Here is a 21,011-nt window from a genome sequence, read left to right on the forward strand (position 1 = left end):
CTTGATTACTTGGCTGGTGAAATCTATGTATAGATCACTCAACCAGTTTGGGGTTTGTGCCCTGTTTCTTAATAGTCTGCCCTGAGGTTGGCACTCGCAGTCATGAGCCCCTCTAGACAGCCTGACATATACAATGGGGCCTAGGTCAGGTTATAGGAATTACTGGACAGATATCATACGAACTCTGGTTCATTCACACGTGTCTGGATGAGATCAACATTCCCAACAGGCTCCAATAAGAACTTGATTTTTGTTTCTGGGCTGCCACTTGTTTTCCATTATGGTCACCTTCCCCTGGGCTGAGACTTTGTATCTGACAGCATTTATCCTCAGCCCAGGCCAAAGACAGACTTCCCTGACACCATGTGTCTGTCCCAAATCTCAGCTCCTGGAGTATCTTGATCATTCGGTGTGTTTACTTCAATTTTCTCTGTTCAGGATCCTGATCAGAAAAATTGCCCAGGAAAAGATAAGTGAATTTTCTTCTTCCCTAAAGCCAGCATTAGTACTCCCCTGATTCTGGAGACAGACCCTGAGAGCACATGACATCAATACAGAATTTTTATATGACTAAATGTATGTAAACAAAGACTGTGTACACTTAGGCCAGACTTACATGATGGGCGGCTCTATCCTGGGCAGCAGTGACTGAAAAAGATTTGGGGGTCAGGATGGATAATCAGCTCCCAGTGTGATGCTGTGGCCAAAAGGGCTAATGCATAAACAGGGGAATCTTGGGTAGGAGTAAAGGTTATTTAACCACTGTGTCTGGCACTGGTGCAACTGCTGCTGAAATACTGCATCCAGTTCTGCTGTCCTTAATTCAAGAAGGATGTTGATAAATTGGAGAGGGTCAGAGAAGACCCATGAGACTCATTAAAGAATTATAAAACATGGCTTAGGTGATAAACTCCAAGAGCTCAATTTATTTATCTTAAGAAAGAGAAGGTGAAGGGGTGACATAGACTAATCAAAAGTACCAACATAGGGAACAAATATTTAATAATGGGCTCTCCGCTCTTGCAGAGAAGACATAACACAATCCAGTGGCTGGTAGCAGAAGCTAGACAAATTCAGTCTAGAAATAAGGTGTACATTTTTAAGTGAGAGTAATTAACCACTGGAACAATTTACTAAAAGTCCTGATTGAATCTTAATGGAAAATCCATCTTTCTGGGTGGAAGGTCTATGGCCTGTATTATACAACAATCAGATTAGATGATCACAATGGTCCCTTCTGGTCTCCAAATCCATGAATCAAGGAAATGGTAATGAGGGAAGCTGGGAAAGAAAACGGCTGCCATCCGTATGCAAAGCATAAGAATTGTTGAGGATGGTAAATGCTTTGAAGATAAATCTCCTGTAGGAACTTAGTTAGATTTTCAGCTGGGGCCCTGCTCTGCTTATACCCTATTCTCTGTGGCTAGAAGAAGGATGGGAATTGGATTGTAATGCTCTCATCAGAAGTAGATAACTGACTATTTCACTTATGCTGTGGCATTTTCAGGAGTTGTCAAGATGGTGAATAGGACACAGCTGTTCCTGTATTTCTTGCATAACTCCACAGGTTACCCCTTCTGAACCATGCCCACTGACCTCATTTGATCAAAGCTGTAGGCAACCATTTGCTCCCAGATTGAAAGAGCCAGTCACCAGTCCAGCCAGGTGGGAAGCCAGCAGATAGCTCTGAGACAACTGAGGGGCAGCCACTGACCTCGCCTCACCACCCAGCGCTTGTTCTAGCTACTGCTTGCAAAGCACTAGAGTCTCCTGCTTCACTTCAAGGACTGCTTCAACTTGCCCTGTGCCCTGTATTCTTCCCTTGAGTGCCTGATCTCTAGGACCAAAGCCCCATACAGCTTCAGGAAACATTTGTATCCCTGTGTTCCCCAGGGAGAAGCCTGTGAGGCAGGTGGGTTTTACATAGGAGAGACCATGTTTGCTGTACTGTCCACCCATGTTAGTATTGCTTGGGAGGGGGGCGGGGAGCATGCAGGGTGTCGGGTGAAAGCACATGGGGGGGACTCAGGATGTCTTTTGACAGTTCATGTTTATTTGGCCTGATGCCACTTGAATTTTCACACCCAAAGGAGGGGGCTGAGGCCAGGCCTACCACAATTTGAGTGCTTGTCAAGGCCCTGTACAGGGAGGAGGCTACTCCTTCAGGTAAAAATCTCCCTAATTTATAAACACAGAGTCCCTGCCCATCAGGGAAAATCACCACATTTCCCTGTGGTAGTGACACCAAGATAAATGGGGACTAGTACACACCGAGGAACCTTCTGGCCTTATAAAATAGAAGGTGGCAGGGCTAGAAAGAAATGATGGGCCAGGAGACCCCTTCCTACTTACTTGTTCTTTCACTTCTGGGCTGCTGTCCTCCTTGTCCCTCCGTGGCCTGCTGGCAGGGGAGGAAGGTCACGCCAGACGTGGCAACTTGCAGCAGTAGCTGGGAACTACCTGCTCATTAGGGTGCGGTGACCCACAGCAGCAGCTGGTGACAACAGTCTGATACTTTCCCAGTCTTTCAGGAGTGGCCTGAAATCCCCATCCTCTGTTACATCTGCCCCGGGAGCGGGGGATTGACAGCTATACTTTGTCCAGGGCTGCCGCTGACATCCTAAGCAAAGTTTCCCAACACTGGACTCCGCCAGAATGTCTGGCCTCACGCACTTGTTTGTGGCCCCGTCTTACCCAAACTAACGCACGAGAACCTGAATGTGCCAGGCCTGTCAATAAGCACCAGGGGGACCAACCTGTATTTTGCCAGAGCCGTGAGAGAGGCGCGTGGGTTGGAGAATCCCAAGGGCAAAAAGCTACTCTGGAAAAGTGCAGTTCCCTGCTCTGCTACAGACTCCCCAGGGGACCTTGGGCAAGTCACTTAGCTCCAGATCCTCAAAGCTATTTAGGGGCCTCACGCTGCTGTTGATTCCAGTGAATACCGGAATACCTTTCGGGGCTTTGGCCTCAGCCTCCCCGTGCCTCAGTTTCCCCATCTGTCCCGGGGGATACTAGCACTGCCCACAGGCGGGGGCCTGTCAGGATAAACACAGTCAAGCCTTGGGGGTGCTCAGTTACGATGGCGGAGGGAGTCACAGAAGCACCGTGGACGGATAATTCGTACGGTGCCACAAGCCTGTGTTGTATTAAGCTGGGGAGAGGCCGGGGGCAAAGGGTTGTTTGCAGGCGCCGGCGGGCTTGCCCCGACCCGCCCACGCCCCGCTGCCAGACGGGGCGGGGGCCCTGCGGGCGCGGGGCCGGGCCGGCTGCGGGAGCCGCGGGCAGAGCTAACGCCGCGCCCTGGTGCCCCGGGGCCCCGCCGCGGCGCTGCGCAGCGCAGGGCAGGGCCGGGCAGGGCCGGGCTGGGAGGAGGGCGCCTCCCCCGCGCCGTTCTTAGGCACCAGGTGCTGGTGGAGGGAGCAGCCGCGGGTCGGGGAGCTGCTCTTGGACAAGGCATGTGAGTGTGAGCGCTGGTGGGTGGGGGAACGACCCTGAGCAGGGGCAGCTAGACCCCTTCCCCAGTGGGCAGCTTCCCTCCAGGCTCTCCAGCCTCTGCTCTGCTTCCTCGGGCAGGAGGGATTGAAGGAGGGGATGATTCTTCCTTAAAGTCCGACTGTTTGCAGGTCTCTGGGCAGCTCCTGCTATGTTGGTGGGAGAGAAGAGGTTGCTTTGTGTGATATCTGTATCCTGGGGGCAAGTGGCAGTTAGTTGTGGGGAGACATATTAATTGTAGGGTGGTTTGTTTGTTTTTTAAAGCCTAATGGCCTTAAAAGGTCCTTTGGAAAAGGAGATCTGGATACCTAAGGCCAAATCCTCGGCTTGCACAAATAGCTGGTGGCAGTCCCAGGGAGCGTTCTTGATTTCCACCGGGCTTCGAAAGACTTCTGCGTGTAAAAACCCGCTTTAGAACAAACAGCGGTTCCAAGTTCACACTGAAATGACTGAGTTGGAGGGAGGGGTTGGAGGAGGAATGTGGGGCAACCAGATTTTCTGACTTTAACCGCTGGTAGCCATTAAATCAAGAAATAGTCCTGCCTCCTACACTTCTTCAGTGTCATTCTGGGGTGTCCCATAAGTGTTTGCTGTTGAAGAAATTTGGGCAAGATCCTGCAGTCCTGGAAGCCAGTGGAAGTTTTGGTAGTGGGTTCAGCAAGCTGCATCCTAAGGGCTTTGTACGATGTTTTAAAACTTACATTTGAGAGTCTTGATTTCCTAACCCAAATGGCATGGTTTTTAAATAGGTGCTATAAATTTTGGTATCGGTTCTTGAATGTCAAGGCCATAGGTTCTTAAGAAATAACTACGGTAAACAGAGTTCTTGTTGTTGTTGTTGTTAATATTTTTATTTTTTGCACTGGTGTGATCATTTAAGCTAAGGAAAAAACCACTTTCAACTAGTAGGAAAAGAAGCAAAATTCACATTGGCTTCAGTTGAAGAAGGGTTGGGCCTCAGGCCAGTTTGTTTACTCTAAAATTAATTAAAGGTTGTAAAGTTTGGAGCAGTAAGGGCTAAGATATATTATCTGTGCCCTTGCGTGTTTTCTAAAGAAGGTAACTGTAATGTGTTTCCCAGCAATTAAGTGATTTCTATTCTGTTGTTGCTATGACATTATTTACAACTATTGATTTAATACATTCATAACAGCCCAGAAGGCATCATTATCACCTAATCTGACCTCCTGTAAAATTTCACCCAGTTATGCCTGCACTGAGCCCAGTACTTGTGTGTGACTAAATTATATCTTCCAGAAAGGCATCTAGTCTTGATTTGAAGACGCCAAGAGATGTGGAATCCACCATTTCTATTGGTAGCTTGCTCCAGTGGTTAATCACCCTCTGTGTTAAAAATGTGTGCCTTATTTCTCATTTGAATTTCATAGAATCATAGAAGGTTAGGGTTGGAAGGGACCTCAGGAGGTCATCTAGTCCAACCCCCTGCTCAAAGCAGGACCAATCCCCAATTTTTGCCCCAGACCCCTAAATGGTCCCCTCAAGGATTGAACTCACAAGCCTGGGTTTGGCAGGCCAATGCTCAAACCACTGAGCTATCCCTCCCCCCAAATGTGTGGTTTTAACTTCCAGCCACTGGTACCCATTATGCCTTTCTCTGCTAGATTATCTATTCGTGTTTGTTTTTATTATCACAGACAAAACCTCTGGCTTGAAAGAGAAATATTGAAGAGAGGCTTTAGAGAAATAAATCAAATAAGGCACCTGTCACAGTTACAGAGCTAGCTGCACCTCTCTCCCCTTCCAGGTTTCTCTGAGTGCACCGCTTCATGCCTCTCCAGGGTGAAATCATGGGATTCTCCTACTCTTAGACCAGGCCGGGGGCTGCATCAACCATGCTTTCCCAGCATGTCCAGCTGGGTTCAGCATCTGTGGTACTTCCCTTCGGGGGTCTGTGAACAAAGTGGCCACCTTAAACCAGATGGCCGCCTTAAAGCAAAGCATTGTTTGATTTCGACAGCAATAATAAAGCACAACATAAGGGGGGGAAAGGTTTTTGACACGGATATAGGCCTTCCTGGGGATGGTCTAACTTCTTCATGCCTCCCCAGCAGGTGTCTGTATGTGTCTGAGTCTGACCAGCTTCTCAGCAGCAACCGTCTCCCTATCTTGAGAGAGAAAATCGTTTGTAGCATTCCTTGTCCTCTCAGTTTGTGGGCTTTGGGTCCCTGCTGTCCAATCGCAGTTTGGTAGGCTCAACAGGAGGTCGGGCCAGTCACCACAGGGCCAGTGGCTCTCCCCCCTGCCTTGTAACAACCCCCACGTGGGTACTGAGGTATCATCTCAAGTCATTCTTTAGCCTTCCTGTTTAACCCAGTGTAGTCATACAGGGAACATCCCAATAACCAGCTCACGCACGGCATTCTTAAATTATTACAGAGCAGCCCCTGGCCATCGTAGTGCCCAGCTGTGCTTAGATGGGTGCAGGGGGATCTTTGGGCCCACACGGAGCTCTGTGAAAGCCAGTGGCTCTCAACCCAGTTACAAGGTTCCAGCCACATGAATGCAACTTCAGGACTGGGGCCCTAATGTGCCTTTTTAGCTTTAAACACAAACAGAGGTTTCACTGTAACCCAAACTGAAGAGAAGGAGGAAGAGTATTTAGGTGCCAGGGCTGGTGATCCTGTTAGTGATCAGTGACTATAACATCCATGTGGATGACAAGTCCTCTGAATGGGGTCCAGGATTTCATGGCTACCGTGACGCTAACCAAGGAGGCTGTTGGTTTAACTCGCAGTGGGTTCCAATTTGGACCTTGTGTTTTGGGATGGGGGTGAGTAATCCTGAAATCCCTACCCACCTCATTGATTGACCATTGCTTCCCGCAGTTTCCCTCTCCCTTGCGAGAGGGCCTGTTTGGATGGTTCACCCTCAGAAACTGATTATACCTGAGTGGAAAGCTGAGGGAGAATGCCGTTCCCCTGGCAGACTGTGCTACCTAGTGGAATGTCACGTGAGAGGTTGTGGGATCATCGCCCGTGTTCTCCAGCTTGCTACGCCTCGGGACATAAATGCTTTCTTTGAAGTTCTTTTGCCCTGTGTTCTATAGAGGGTGAGACTAGATGAGCTCATCATAGAAGTATAGGCCTGTAAGGGGCCTTGAGAGGTCATCTAGTCCACACACACACCCCATCCTGAATCAGGACTAAAATCGATGAATCATAAGGCTAATTTTCCTCAGCCATTGACAAGGTTGCCCCTAGGCATTCTCTTCTTGGACTTTGGTCTAATAGGTCACCTTGGCTTACAGGTGACCTGTGGCAAATGCAGCAGAAGGGAAATGCTGGCATGCCTGTGCCAGAAATCTTATCCTGAATCTGACCAAATGAGATACAAAGACTTTTAAAAAAAAAAAAAAAAAAAAATCTTACATAGTGGCTGTGAAAGAGGCAAAGAAATGGTTCTTTGCCTCTGTTGCAGGCCTGGCAGGGTCTCTACTAGTGGGCGGTCACCAGTCTGCTGTACTGGACCCAGTCTTTGGATCCCACCTGCTCCCAAGCCCACAGAATCTGAGCAGCGTCCAGATGCTCTCTCTAGTCCTTACCTCTTGGGCACATTCTATCCTACACCCCTCTGTGGGATTGTGGGACCCCATAGTCCAGCTGCCTTAGGTCCCAAAACCAGTTCTGAACCTGCCCCAAATCCTATGCACACTCTCCCCAGAACTCTACCTTCATGGGCTCTCCAGTGTATAGTTTAACTCTTCGGAGACACACGGCAGATAACGCAAGGTACTCACTCAGGCTTTGCCAAGAACTTCTTAAACGCACATGCACCTTACTCATAGATGGCACAAGGGATTTACAGACCTATGGGAAAAACAATGCACAGTTGAACGCAGTTTCCTCCTTCAGTGTCCTTACCACTCCTGAGAGTCCTTTAGGGTTTGGTCATAGGGGACCAGGTCCATCTTGCCCCCCACATCTCCTTCTCAGTCTCCTCGCTCTGGTGATGGTCTTCCTCCCTTTGCTAGAGAGCCTGTCCTTTGAAAAGCAGGGTCTGACACCTCTTCCTGCTTCTCTTCTCATGTTGGGGGATTTTCCATTCTCCCCCTCCCCCACTCTGAATGGCAGAGGGTTGCTAAAAGTTAGTGGCTCTACCTGGCACCCCTCTGGAGCTATCCGGGTAAGGCTGTACAGTTGCTGATGGCCCTATTTCAGATTTTCAGATGTGGTGCATCTTCTACCATAAAAAGGAAGCTATAATCCACACTGAAGGTCACAGTCATAAACAGGGTGCATAAAATCAAATGGAATTCATGAGTTTACATAGACAGAGTGACGAAACTTCACAGCCTCCACCATGGCGTCTGTAAAGTCGTGATCAGCGGGTCTGCTTCAGGGAGTGGGAAGCTTGCTTGAACAGAGCTGTCTCTGCTGTTTCGCTGGTTCAAGTTCCCCCTGTTCTGAAGAAATATTTCCTGACTTTGTGGCTAAAATCATTCAAATCCAGCGGGAGCAGATTCTGGAGGAAACATATGCCACACCTCTGCTTAAATTTCTGCTATTTCTCTCTGAGCTGTTGCCCGCATCAGGGCCTTAATTGTCTATTTCTTGATTATTATTTTTGTTGAAATGCACTGTGTTTTGAACATCTGTTGATTTATGATTTCTTTTACTCTGTAGAACTCACAATAGAGATTGCTGAGATGACTTCCTCAAACGAATATGGATACAATTCTTGGGAGCTCATTGTCACAGTCGATCACCAGTATGAAGAAGAGCAAAAGGAATTTACACTTCGGGTCTCGGGAGACCTACATATTGGTGGAGTGATGCTCAAATTAGTAGAACAAATCAGTGAGTAGAGAGAGAGAGTTAATTGGCATGCTGTTATTGAAATGACATGTGTGGATTTCCCCCTCCTCCCCTTCCTTGGCTCAATAGACCAGGTAAAGGAAAGGTTCGAGAGGAAACAAACATGCAGCAAGGTGAAGTAACTTGCCCTCAGTCCCACAGCAGTTCAGTGACAGAGACAAGAATAGAACCCAGATTTCCTGAGTCTCAATCCAGTGTACCAGCCACTAACATAAGCTGCATCCCGAAATAAGTATCCCGGGGTCCTGATCTTGCAGTTGGATCCACACAGGCCGAGAAGGAGCTTCCGGATACAACTATACCTGAAAAAAATATTGACTATAAATGTCATTGTCTCTAGATTTCACATAATACAGATATTTCCTCCACCACACTCTCCACAAGCATATTCGCTCTCTTCAAATCTAGCAATCTTTGGTTACCTTCTTGCTGACTGCTGAGCAGGGCCTGTCTGTATTAGCCAGGTGTGCATGCAGTGGGATTTGCATTCCTCAGAGTAGAGCACTGGGCGCAGAAGAGATGTGATCTGGGCACCACTATTCATATCTTTGACTTTTGACTTCTCGTCTTGCTTTTGTGACTACCATATACAACAGCGGTGCTGCTGTCATCTTTGGTCAGCTTGCTCAGTCCATAGCGTGGCCTGTCATGACTAACTTTCTGTACCTCTTTTGTGACTGTGAATTGTAATTCAGGACAGGTTTGCACTACAAATTTACAGCGGCGCAGCTGCACCACTCTAGCGCTTCTGGGGAAGACGCCCCAAGCTGACGGGAGAGAGCTCTCCCCTCGGTTAATAACTCCACCTCCGCGAGAGGCAGTAGCTATGTTGTCAGGAGAAGCTCTCCCGTCGACATAGCGCTGTCTACACCAGCGCTTAGGTCAGTATAACTACGTTGTGCAGGGGTGTGGATTATCCACACCCCAGAGTGACACAGTTACATCGAAGTAATTTTGTAGTGTAGACCAGAGCTTAGTGTCATCCAAACTGAGAGGCCAGTTCTTCTGGCATGCAGCCGACAAAGGATGCTAAAGAATTCTCACACACACAAAAAAGCCCTGGCATTTCACCATCAAACATGCTTCTGAGTGGCTTGTTTCTTTTCCAAGATGGTGGTTGTTGTAGAAAAGAGTTCACTGAATTCATTTGTAAGAGCTTAAAGAGTGCCTACATCCTATTCAGCCTGGAGCTGTTGAAGCTGATGGGGAAACCGGGGTAATTTCAGAACTCAAAGGAAAATTAAAAAGGTCACAAAGTCCATTCCCTTAATCCCTTGCACTTCACCCCTTTAGCCGAACAGCCGCATGGACTTTTACCTGTGATGTTTAACAAAAAGAAATCTACAGTACCAAGTGAACTAGATGGTCAGCAACACACCCCAGATCCTACATGAACTGTGTCTGTTCTCTTTCGACGTTACAACTTTCTGGAAACAAATGAATTTATGGAATTTGCTTTGTTCGATGTATTTTTAATTTTTTGTTTTAAAATGAGAGCTGTTTCTTACTTTAAGGCCAGAAGGATCCAGTCGGACTGCCTGTATAACACAGGCCATTAAATTTCATCCAGTTACTCCTGTATTCAACCCACTACATTAGATCTGGTTAAAGCGTATCTTCCAAAAAGGCATCCTGTCTTTGTTTGAAGACATCAAGAGATGGAGAATCCACCATTTCTCAGGTTTTCATCAAAAAAGCAAAAACTTTGTTTTCAGGTTTGGCAACTGAAAAGCAATTGATTTTTTTTATTTAAATGTTTTGGTTTTTGAGAACCAAAACCTGAAAAATTTCAGCCAGTTGGGCAAAAATTTTCAGTAAACCTAAAAATTTTCCCCTGAACTAAAAAATGTCAGGTTGCCAGAAACCGAAACATTTCTGTGTTCGGGGTGCTGGGCGAGGCAGTTAGTTAGGTTTTTTCAGTGAAAACTGAGGGGGGGAATTAAAACTTGACATTTCCCACAGAAAATTCAATGTTGATGAAATAGACATTTTCCATCCAAAGCACTTCAGAGCTGGTCAAAAATTTTCCATCAGTTAATAATTTTACCAAGGAAACTATTCTTCCAGCAATAGATAAGCACTGTCACAAAGCTGTGCTTTGTCACAAGACCTTGTCTCTTTCGAGCAGCTCCTGCATTTAAAAGATAATCCATCCAACAACATTTTAAATTTCTGGTTAATTTTCATTAGGTGGTGGGTGAAATGATGCTCAGGTTGTTCATTATTTAGAAGCTCTTTGTAAGAAGTGTGTTCTGCAATAATGTAGAGAATTCTGGATTAAAGGAAAATCTGTCAAATCATACAGCTACATATTTGCTCCAGTTATATCTTTTTTTTAAATTTTTTTTATCATTTATCTTAGTCATTCCTGAAGGTCCAAACTAAGATCAGGGCTCCACTGTGCAAGGTGCTGTACAAACACATAGTGAGAGATGGTCCCTGCCTTGAAGAGATTCTAATCCAAATAGTTAAAATGGACAAAGGGTGGGAGAAAGCTCAGAAGATGTGGATTCACCTCCTAGCTCTGCTGTTGCTGTCTTGGGCAAGTCACTGCATTTTTCAGTGCCTGAGTCCCCGTCTTTCCCCTTGTTCCCCTTCACAGGCACCACTGCTATCCACAAACCTCCCGCGCGGCTGCCACCTAACCCTGTAGTGCCTAACCTCACTTGGCATCTCAGGTTTTCCCTTCTGGGCAGGTGCACTGCAGCCCCTCTCTGAGTGCCCGTCTCCTTCCTGAGCGTGCACGCTACTGCCTCGAGATAGGCATCTGAATGCCCATTTCCTGCTTACGCCCCGGAGCAGTTCACAAACTGGGAAAGAGGTGTTCTGCTCCCAAGTCGCGTGCAGGGGCCCAATCCAGTAGGTGGCCTCTGAGCATGCCTCCCAGCTTGGGCCCCTCCAGTGAGTTCACACAAAACAGCTGGGGTGGGACTTCCCTCACAATCTTTAGTGGATTGGGTGCTCACCCCAGGATGTGGGAGACCCCCAGTTCAAGACCTCCTCCACCTGAGCAGGAGAAAGGATTGGAACAGGGATCTGCCACTTCTCAGATTTACGAGCCTGTAGAATCATCCTCACTCTTTCTCTGGCCCAATTAATATTTAATTATTAAATTAAAGTGGAACAGCAGCAGCAGGCGAGATTGAGGGAGTCATACACTAGAATAGCCCAATAGTTAGGACACTCACCTGGGAGATGGTAGATCCCTGTTTAATTCCCTTTTCCTCCTCTGGGAACTTGAACCAGGGCCTCTGTCTTACTGGGTGTTCGTACAGTGTGTAGCACACTGGGGCCTTGATCTCAGGGTTTGTAGTTGTTACCGCAGTACAGATATTAATAACCTTCTCATTGTTCGTCTGATCTGTAGTGCCGTGTTTCAAAACAAGACTTTTGAGTGGATCTGCTTTATAGTTTGTTGCCGATCGCATACTTTGCATGCCCTTGTTTGATCTTGCCCTAGATTTATCACGGGATTGGTCAGACTACGCTCTTTGGTGGGAGCAGAAGAAGTGCTGGCTTCTGAAGACCCACTGGACGCTGGATAAGTGTGGGGTGCAGGCGGACGCCAAGCTGCTCTTTACCACGCAGCACAAGATGCTGCGCCTCTGCTTGCCGAACATGAAAACCGTGCGGCTGAAGGTCAGCTTCTCTTCGGTGGTGTTCAAGGCTGTCGGTGACATCTGCAAAACCCTCAGTAAGTGACGCTTCATCTGATCGCAGCTGTATTTCAGGGCTTCCTGTTGGCTCGGTGTCTGCTCCCCCTACTCACGCAAAACTCCTTCCAAGTTCAAAGAGACCCCTTGTATTCGAGGCTGGGAAGAAATTTCCCCCCATTCAGATTGGCAGTGACCTTGGTGGCTTTTTGCCTTCCTCTGTAGCATGGGGTAAGGGTCGCTGGCTAAGATCATGTGGACATATCACTTCCCTGCCACTACCAGGGCCCCAGGCATTGGTGCACCTCTGTCCCTCCACGCTGCTACAGCAGAGAACAATAGTTTAGTCTCCCGAGTGCTGTAATCATAAAATATCAGAGTTGGGAGGGACCTCAGGAGATCCTCTAGTCCAACCCCTGCTCAAAGCAGGACCAATCCCCAATTTTTGCCCCAGATCCCTAAATGGCCCTGTCAAGGATTGAACTCACAACCCTGGGTTTAGCAGGCCAATGCTCAAACCACTGAGGTTTCATTCCGATTGTTGGGCTTGGTGTGGGGGTGGCTGGTGGTGTTGGTGGCCTGTGCTATACAGCAGGTTTGGTGGGCCCTTCTGGCCCTAAACTCTATGACCTCAGTCCCAGACCTTTCCAAAGAGAGCACAGACTTTTACATTCAGAATCTAGTGCAGGTTGGCTAACAGGGTGGGTCTCCGCCCTTACAGAACCCTGATCGATAACATTATCAGGAGCTTCTCCTGTGACCAATGTTCCCTCTAATTTTTGACAGGCCGTGTGCGCAAAAAATTTCTTCTGTGCAAATTTTTGTGCGTGCAGCGTTTCCCCATGTGCGTGGGGTTTAGGATCTGTATGCGCGTACACATCTTAGAGGGAACAGTGCCTGTGACCCATGTGGTTGCTGATTAGCGAGAGTTCTGAGGGTGGCTTTAGGTGGCTGAAGCCACCAACCCATTTCACGCTGTGCACGGAACAGCTTGAGCCCCGTTCTGCTCTTGCACTGGCCTCACAACAATGTAGCCCGCAGGGTGGGTGGAGTTACTCCCAGATTACACTAGCATAAATGAGGTGAGACTTGATCAGGCCCATTGTTTTTTATTTCTTAAGAAGTGAATTTTAGTGCTTGAGAAACTTGTAGCACTGATCAGACCAGGACATGCATCCTGCTTCCCAGCACAGCCCTGTCAACAGACTACAGTGCTGAGCCACAGTAAGCCTGGTATGCCAATGACAGATTTATCCCAAGCTGCGATTTGCAGTGGCTTTGAAATATGCCAAATCTACAGTAACTTTTTAGCTAATAGGATTAAACTGAGACCACATCAATCTCCAAGCTCCTCTCATTTGAGAGCATACCTAATCCCCATTTTAACCTAGATCTTCAAAGATCAACACACCTAGCTCCATAAAAAATTTGTCAACCCAAGCCATGTTAACCACAGTGCAATTTTTAGTTCAGTCTTCTAGCACTGGAGTATAAAAGGGGGGGGAATGTCTTTATTACACTTAGCAGCTATGATGCAGTGACACCATAATTGCTTAACCAGCATTTGATTGGATTTGAATATTCCTACCCACAAAAATTACTTATGCGGTTCATGTTTTAATTCAACCTGGAATGTTTTTGCATGAATGAATCAGATGTAAAGTTTCTTTGTTTATGAACAATATCTTATATTCTAAAAAGCAAAGTACGAGGAATGCATCTATGTGCTTAGCACAATATTGCATTCATATCAGTAGCATATAGTCAAGATTGGGCATGCACGTGAAAATGAAATGCTATAAACTGGGAAATGAAATGTGTGTATTTCAGCTATGGTGGGCCTAATTCTGTTCTCACTTAGATTGGCGCAAGCCCCTCCACTGAAGTCAACGTGGTCAAAGGCAGTTGCATGGGTGTTAGTCAGAGGAGAATCTGTACTATGGTCTTCTCAAATGCAATCGACTTTATTACAGGGCTGTTAAGCAATTTAAAAAATTAATCGCGATTAATCGCACAATTTTTTAAAATTACGATTAATCGAATGATTAATCATGCTGTTAAACAATAATAGAAAACCATTTATTTCAATATTTTTGGGTGTCTTCTACATTTTCAAATATTTTTCAATTACAATAGAATACAAAGTGTACAGTGCTCACTTTATATTTTTATCAAAAATATTTGCATTGTAAAAACAAAAGAAATAGTATTTTTCAATTCACCTCATAAAAGTACTGTAGTGCAATCTCTGTATCATGAAAGTTGAACTTACAAATGTAGAATTATGTACAAAAAATAACTGCATTCAAAAATAAAACAATGTAAAACTTTAGAGCCTAGAAAGTCCACTCGATCCTACTTGTACAACCAGTCATTCAGACAAACAAGTTTGTTCACATTTGCAGGAGATAATGGTGCCCACTTCTTGTTTACAATGTCATCTGAAAGTGAGACCGGGCATTCATATGGCATTGTTGTAGCCGGCATCGCAAGATGTTTATGTGCCAGATATGCTAAAGATTCTTATGTCCCTTCGTGCTTTAACCACCATTCCAGAGGACATGCTTCCATGCTGATGACAGGTTCTGCTTGATAACCATCCAAAGCAGTACAGACCGACACATGTTCGTTTTCATCATCTGAGTCAGATGCCACCAACAGAAGGTTGATTTTCTTTTTGGTGGTTCAGGTTGAGTAGTTTCCGCATTGGAGTGTTGCACTTTTAAGACTTCTGAAAGCATGCTCCACATCTCATCCCTCTCAGATTTTGGAAGGCACTTCAGATTCTTAAACCTTGGGTTGAGTGCTGTAGCTGTCTTTAGAAATCTCCCATTGGTACCTTCTTTGCGTTTTGCCAAGTCAGCCGTGAAAATGTTCTTAAATTGAACAACATGTGCTGGGTCGTCATCTGAGACTGCTATAATATGAAATATATGGCAGAAATCGGGTAAAACAGCAGGAAATATACAATTCTTCCCCAAGGAGTTCAGTCATAAATTTATTTAATGCATAATTTTTTTAATGAGCGTCGTCAGCATGGAAGAATGTCCTCTGGAATGGTGGCCAAAGCATGAAATGCTAAATATTCGTATGCCTCATCTGGCATGTAAATACCTTGCAATGCCAGCTACAAAAGTTCCATGTGAATACCTGTTCTCACTTTCAGGTGACATTGTAAATAAGAGGCGGACAGCATTATCTCTCATAAATGTAAACAAACTTATTTCTCTTAGCGATTGGCCGAACAAGAAGTAGGACTGAGTGGACTTGTAGGCTCTAAAGTTTTGCATTGCTTTGTTTTTGAGTGCAGTTATGTAACAAAAATCTACATTTTTAAGTTGTACTTTCATGATAAAGAGATTGCACTACAGTATTTGTATGAGGTGAATTGAAAGATACTATTTCCCTTATTTTTACAGTGCAAATATTGGTGATCAAAAACAATAATATAAAGTGAGCACTGTACACTGTATTCTGTGTTGTAATTGAAATCAATATATTTGAAAATGTAGAAAAATATTTAATACATTTCAATTTGTATTATATTGTTTAACAGTGCGCTTAAAACTGCGATTAATCACGATTAATTTTTTTGAGTTAATCCACGTGAGTTAACTGCGATTAATCAACAGCCATACTTTATTACAAAAAGAGGGCTAAATCCTGGCAAAACCCACACCATACATTTCAAGGCCAGAAGGGACCACTGGGATTATCGCGTTTGACTTCCTGTATAACACAGGCCATAGAACGCCCCCAAAATAATTCCTAGAGCAGATCTTTTAGAAGAACATCCAGTCTTCATATAAAAACTGTTAGTGATGGAGAATCCACCGCAGCCCTTGGTAAATTTTTCCAGTGGTTAATTACACACTCTGTTTAAAAATTTACACCTTATTTCCAGTCTGAATTTGTCTAGCTACAACTTCCAGCCATTGGATCACCTTATACCTTTTTCAACTAGATTGAAGAGCCCACTATTAAATATTTGTTTCACATGTAGGTACTTATAGACAGTAATTAAGTCATCCCTTAACTGTCTCTTTGTTAGACCCAAAAACCTCAATATTTGGGTGGGTGAGATTCTGTGGCCTGCGTTGTGCAGGAGGTCAGACTAGATTATCATAATGGTCCCTTCTGACCTTAATATCTATGAATCTATTTAGTTTATCACCGTAAGACTATCACTTCCAAAGTTCTCAGCATCACCACTGTGTCTTTGGTCTTCACTTGGCTTTGCAGCTGAATTGTGGGTGCTTCTGTGGAGATGTGTTGTAGGATACAGCCCTGAATACAGAGGAGTCCCAAGTGATGTTGCCATGTTTTGTTTTTATTGGCCATTATCTTGTAAGATTCCATAGCCTTAACTTCAGCACTTATCGTTGTAGATATTAGACGATCGGAAGAACTCTCTCTGTTGAAACAATCGGAAGATACTTTGAAAAAGAAAAAGAAAAAAGACAAGAATAACAAAGAACCAGTCATAGAAGACATTTTAAACCTGTACAACTCTCCAGTGATTTCAGGATCACCAGGTAACAAAAACTCAGATGGACTTTATTCCGCTGTTTTGGTTTTTTTTTTTAAGAGAAATATTTTAAGCCCAAGGAGGGGGAAACAGTTCTTCATGTTGTGCAATTAACAGGAGGAGGCGCAGAGGTTTGCAGGGAAGCAGAAGTTAAAGGGATGCTGTTGACATGAAATCTAGCCAGATTTTAAAAAATGATTTGAAAGCAGTCCTATCCCAGTCTTTGAATCTCCATTGTGGCTTTACAATCACATTTTCCTATTTTTTTTTTTTTTAATGGTTTTTCTGTCCCGGTGCTCATGAAAGACCCACACAGACAAAAAGGGTAACTGACTAAGGCCCCAACCCTGCAGACAGTATATACTGCTGCTTCCTTGGCAGCACGAGACCAGCCTTGGAATGGTCAGTCCGTTCTGACAGGCTGCAAGGGAGAGAATGGAACTGCTGACTTTTTAACATTTTATATCTCCGCCAAATCTGAGTGGAATTTCATGGGACAATGAAAAGGTGCTTCTCTACCCAGCGGGCATTTCCCCAGGCAAATATCTAAGGCCTGCTTCGAACAATGGAGGTGTGAGAGCTTCTCAAAGAAAAGGTTTAGAATCCTGTAGAACATAAAGCATTAAGCAACTTAAAGAGAGCGGCCACTACCAACTCCTCTTATAATAATACATTGTTTTTAACTTGCAGCAAGTCCTGGTTTGTATAGTAAAACTATGATTCCCATTTATGATCCTGTCAATGGAACACCAGTCTCTTCTACTATTACTTGGTTCAGTGACAGCCCTCTGACCGCACCGAACTGCAACATCCTTGCCTTCAGCCATCCCAACTGTTCTCCAGAAACACTGGCTGAAATGTACCAGCCTCGGACCTTAGCTGACAAAGCCAAACTTAATGCAGGGTAAGGATGCTTCTCTTTGGCATGTAAGCTCGCTTAGCAGAATTGGCACTAATCAAGGCCTTTTAAGAAATGAAACACAGAATTTGAAAACATAACTCTTGCATTTAGCTGCGTGGTTTCTTAAAAAGGGTCCTTTGATCTAGTTCTTGTCTCATAAATGCTTCGTTGACTCTTTTTTTTGCCTTTATGCCACATTTTTTTTTTTTTTGGCCGGGGGGGGGGGGTGATTTTGTTTTAAGTTATCAGCAACATAACATAAAAAGAGTCTGGACTAAATTTTTATTTATCAGACCACTGCAAAGCCACTGAAATGAGTAAGATCGCATTGGTGTAACTGAAAGGAGAATTTGGCCCTCTATTAATGGTGGCTCCTCCTTAAATAAAGCGCTGAGGGCATGTGTGATGGCCACCTTCTTCATTGACACAGCAGGGATTGAACTGGGGAGCTCCAGAGCTAAAAGCATAAGCTGCTACAGCTTGAGCTAAAGAGCCAAACTCAAGAGCTTGGACTTTAACAGAAAAACACTTTTGATGGAAATTTTTCAATCAGCCCTACTGTAGACTTCTGTGTTCAGCTCTGGAGGACCCAGTTTCAATCCCTAGTGTGTTGACCAAGATGGCAGTTGCCGTATAAGTGGAAGCTATAATAGACCCACATCCTCTGTAGATCATGTGTCGATCATGCTCCTCTGTGTGCATGCCTAGACTTCAGCCATAACTGAAGACCTGGCAGAGGAATCCCTGAGCCTGCTAGTGTTTTCCACAAAGGAAAACTGCATTTTTTTTTTTTATTTTTTTTTAAGCTTTCTGTCACTTAAGGCTCCACCCCTCCCCTTGATCATTGCAAATCAGTAATTCCTCCCAGGAATGCACCTTGCGTAAACAGTGAACTACTGCACGCTCCCTCTGCTGGCACCAACAAAGACCACTCCTAGGTCTTTGCTGACATATGATGATCTTGGTGCGTGCTTTGGCATGAGATGTCCAGCAAGGGCTCTTGTTAGATGGGGGCTATCAGGATTTGTAATCCCACAAGCTGATCTAGTGCACACTGACAGTGGTCCTGTCTTTTAGCCTTTACTTTGTCATTTAGACATCTAGGGAGCTGGTCAGCAAAGCTCTTAGAAGTCAATGGGGCCACTCATGTGCTTAAAGTTAACAAGCTATTGCACGGTGCTCTCTGTATAGTATGGCATAAAGATACTAGATTTTCTTAGCATTCATTTCAAGAACAGTAACGGCTCATTTTTTATGTATTTCAAGTGTTGGAACATGTGTTCAGATTTTCGAACTTTGCAGGATTCAGTAGGGGATTAGACATTTATATGGATGACCAGAGTAGCTGGAGTTATAATAGCAGGCGCTAAAATAATAGGTGAGAGGTTTGGAAGGGACAGAAATCTTCATACTTCAAGGCCTAAACAACATCTCACTAATGGGGGTCAGGAGGAAACTTCTCTGGAGGGCAGGTTACCCCATAACTGCCTACTGCAGGGTTTTTTACACTACCTTCTGAAGCAACTGGTCCTAGCTACTGTTGGAAAAGAGCATAGTGGATTGGGTGGATGTGGGGTCTGACCCCTTTGAGCAGGGGATTGGACTAGATGACCTCCTGAGGTCCCTTCCAACCTTGATATTCTAGGATTCTGTGACCCAGCCTGGTAGTTCTTGTGTTCCTTTGTTTCAATACTTTAGACACCCATGCAAAAATGCAGCATGCTTGAGTTATGTGAATTTGCCTGTGCTTGTAGGAGCCAAAACTATTCGTTCATTAGAGTTACTCTGTAGCTTTGTATCTGACATTGTTTTCCTGGCACAATTGACTTCGTCTTTTGTTTTTTCTCCAGCTGGCTGGATTCATCACGATCGCTTATGGAACAAGGCGTCCAGGAGGACGATCAGCTTCTCTTACGCTTTAAGTACTACGCTTTCTTTGATCTGAATCCAAAAGTAAGAGTCTCTTAACTCTTGGTTTCTGTTGTTTCTCTTTGTTTGGCCAGCTTTCGTGTTTAGGAGCTGCAGCACAAGTCTCTTGCATTTTAGCTAGGAATCGCACTAAAGAGTTGCTCGGAAGTCTCCTCATATTCAGTGAATTCTGCTCCTTGCGGACCTTTCAGCTAAGAGTTCGCCCTCTTCGCTGAGTATTTGATACCCAAGTGGCTGTTCACACATCCTGGTCCCCTCCGGTATCAAAAGGCCTGATACTGCTCCTGCTCCATTGAAATCAGTGGAACGGCTCCCATTGGCTTCACTGGCAGTTGGGTTGGGTCCAAAGAGGCCAGAAAAATGGGAGAGAGGTCAGAGCTGTGTCCCCAGGATTGTCCACCTCCAAGTACATTCCTGTTATCTGTTGGGGTTGTCGCTGGGGGTCCTGTTTCTGCCTCTCTTCCTGACTGCATGGCAGAGGGGCTCTGCATCCCAGTGGGCTGTTCATCTCTGTGCCCCCTTTCCAGATCACCAGAGCTGAGACCTGCCCCCCAACCTCCCTCCAGGGAGTCACTAAAGATTCCAACCCCTAAGCAGCAACCCATCAAGGACACTGAACTCCGCCAGGATGCATGGAGTGCTCTGTGAGCAGGGAGTGTAGCCCTAACCAGGCTCCAGGCCCTTGAGATGGCAGGGCCAAGATATAGCCCTAAGATTTTCTTAACTATAAGGGCCTAGTCCAAAGACCACCAGAAGAAGTGGTCAGGCTTTCGAAAGTGCTTGTTTATTTCCTGCATTTCTCTCAACATGGGCAACAAGAATAATCGGGGTAACATTTGCAAAAGCACTTAGCCTAATTCTCATTTTCAAAAGTCACTTTGGGCCAGACTTTTAAAGATATATAGGTGCCGAACGCCCACTGAAATTCCACTGGGAACCTCAGTCTCCTTGCCTTTTAATGGGACTTGGACTCTCAAGTGCCTAAGTCGCTTTTGAAACTGGGACTTAGGCTCCTAAAGTTCCTTGAGTGCTTTAAGTTTAGCTCTTAGTTCTTTGCATTTGCACTGATAGTGACTTGAAGTGAGCTGTAGCTCACAAAAGCTCATGCTCAGATAAATTGGTTAGTCTCTAAGGTGCCACAAGTCCTCCTTTTCTTTTTACAAAGATTACAGCAAGTTGAGTTTTTGTTTTGTTGTTAAAAACATCAATTAATTATGGCCAGATCCTTAGCTGGTATAAGTCAGGAAAATTCCATTGTAAATTGTAGCTGTACCGGCTTATACCAGCTGAAAATCTTGCCTTGTGGGGGTGTGAATTAATTGTTTCCTTTCAGGCATTTTAGATAAAAAACAATGTGCTTTCTAGTCTGATTAAAACATTCTGGGTGAAATCCTGGCCCCACTGAACTCAATGGGAAGTTTGCCATTGACGTCAATGGGGCTAGAATGTCATCCACTGTCTCCTCTAGTCAAGGAGTTCCTACATGAACTAATGCAGCATTTTATCTCTCTGCCTCCAGTATGATGCGGTGCGAATAAACCAGCTATATGAACAAGCCCGGTGGGCCATCCTATTAGAAGAAATTGACTGCACAGAGGAAGAAATGTTGATCTTTGCTGCATTACAGGCATGTACTTGATCCTAGTTGAAAAACCGGTTTTCTCAAGAGGGGT

General features: G+C 45.2%; 1 protein-coding gene across 4 annotated transcripts in view; it reads left to right on the top strand.

Moving 5' to 3' along the window:
- Positions 1-3,063: 3,063 nt before the first annotated feature.
- The window catches only part of FERMT1 (FERM domain containing kindlin 1), a 40,182-nt gene continuing 22,234 nt past the window's right edge, over positions 3,064-21,011 (top strand). The window contains exons 1-7 of one of the 4 annotated variants that reach the window (XM_043544074.1): positions 3,064-3,120; positions 8,136-8,309; positions 11,788-12,021; positions 16,369-16,515; positions 17,199-17,412; positions 19,260-19,362; positions 20,858-20,965. In XM_043544074.1, coding sequence (XP_043400009.1) covers positions 8,159-8,309; positions 11,788-12,021; positions 16,369-16,515; positions 17,199-17,412; positions 19,260-19,362; positions 20,858-20,965 — 957 coding nt within the window. In that variant the 5' untranslated portion in view covers positions 3,064-3,120; positions 8,136-8,158. Of the gene's footprint in view, positions 3,121-3,288; positions 3,458-3,487; positions 3,624-8,135; positions 8,310-11,787; positions 12,022-16,368; positions 16,516-17,198; positions 17,413-19,259; positions 19,363-20,857; positions 20,966-21,011 lie in introns of those variants that run through there. The other 3 variants (XM_037896169.2, XM_037896167.2, XM_043544075.1) reach the window with 3 other exon arrangements.

Source organism: Chelonia mydas, chromosome 3, assembly GCF_015237465.2.
Source record: "Chelonia mydas isolate rCheMyd1 chromosome 3, rCheMyd1.pri.v2, whole genome shotgun sequence".
Classification (NCBI taxonomy): Eukaryota; Metazoa; Chordata; order Testudines; family Cheloniidae; genus Chelonia; species Chelonia mydas.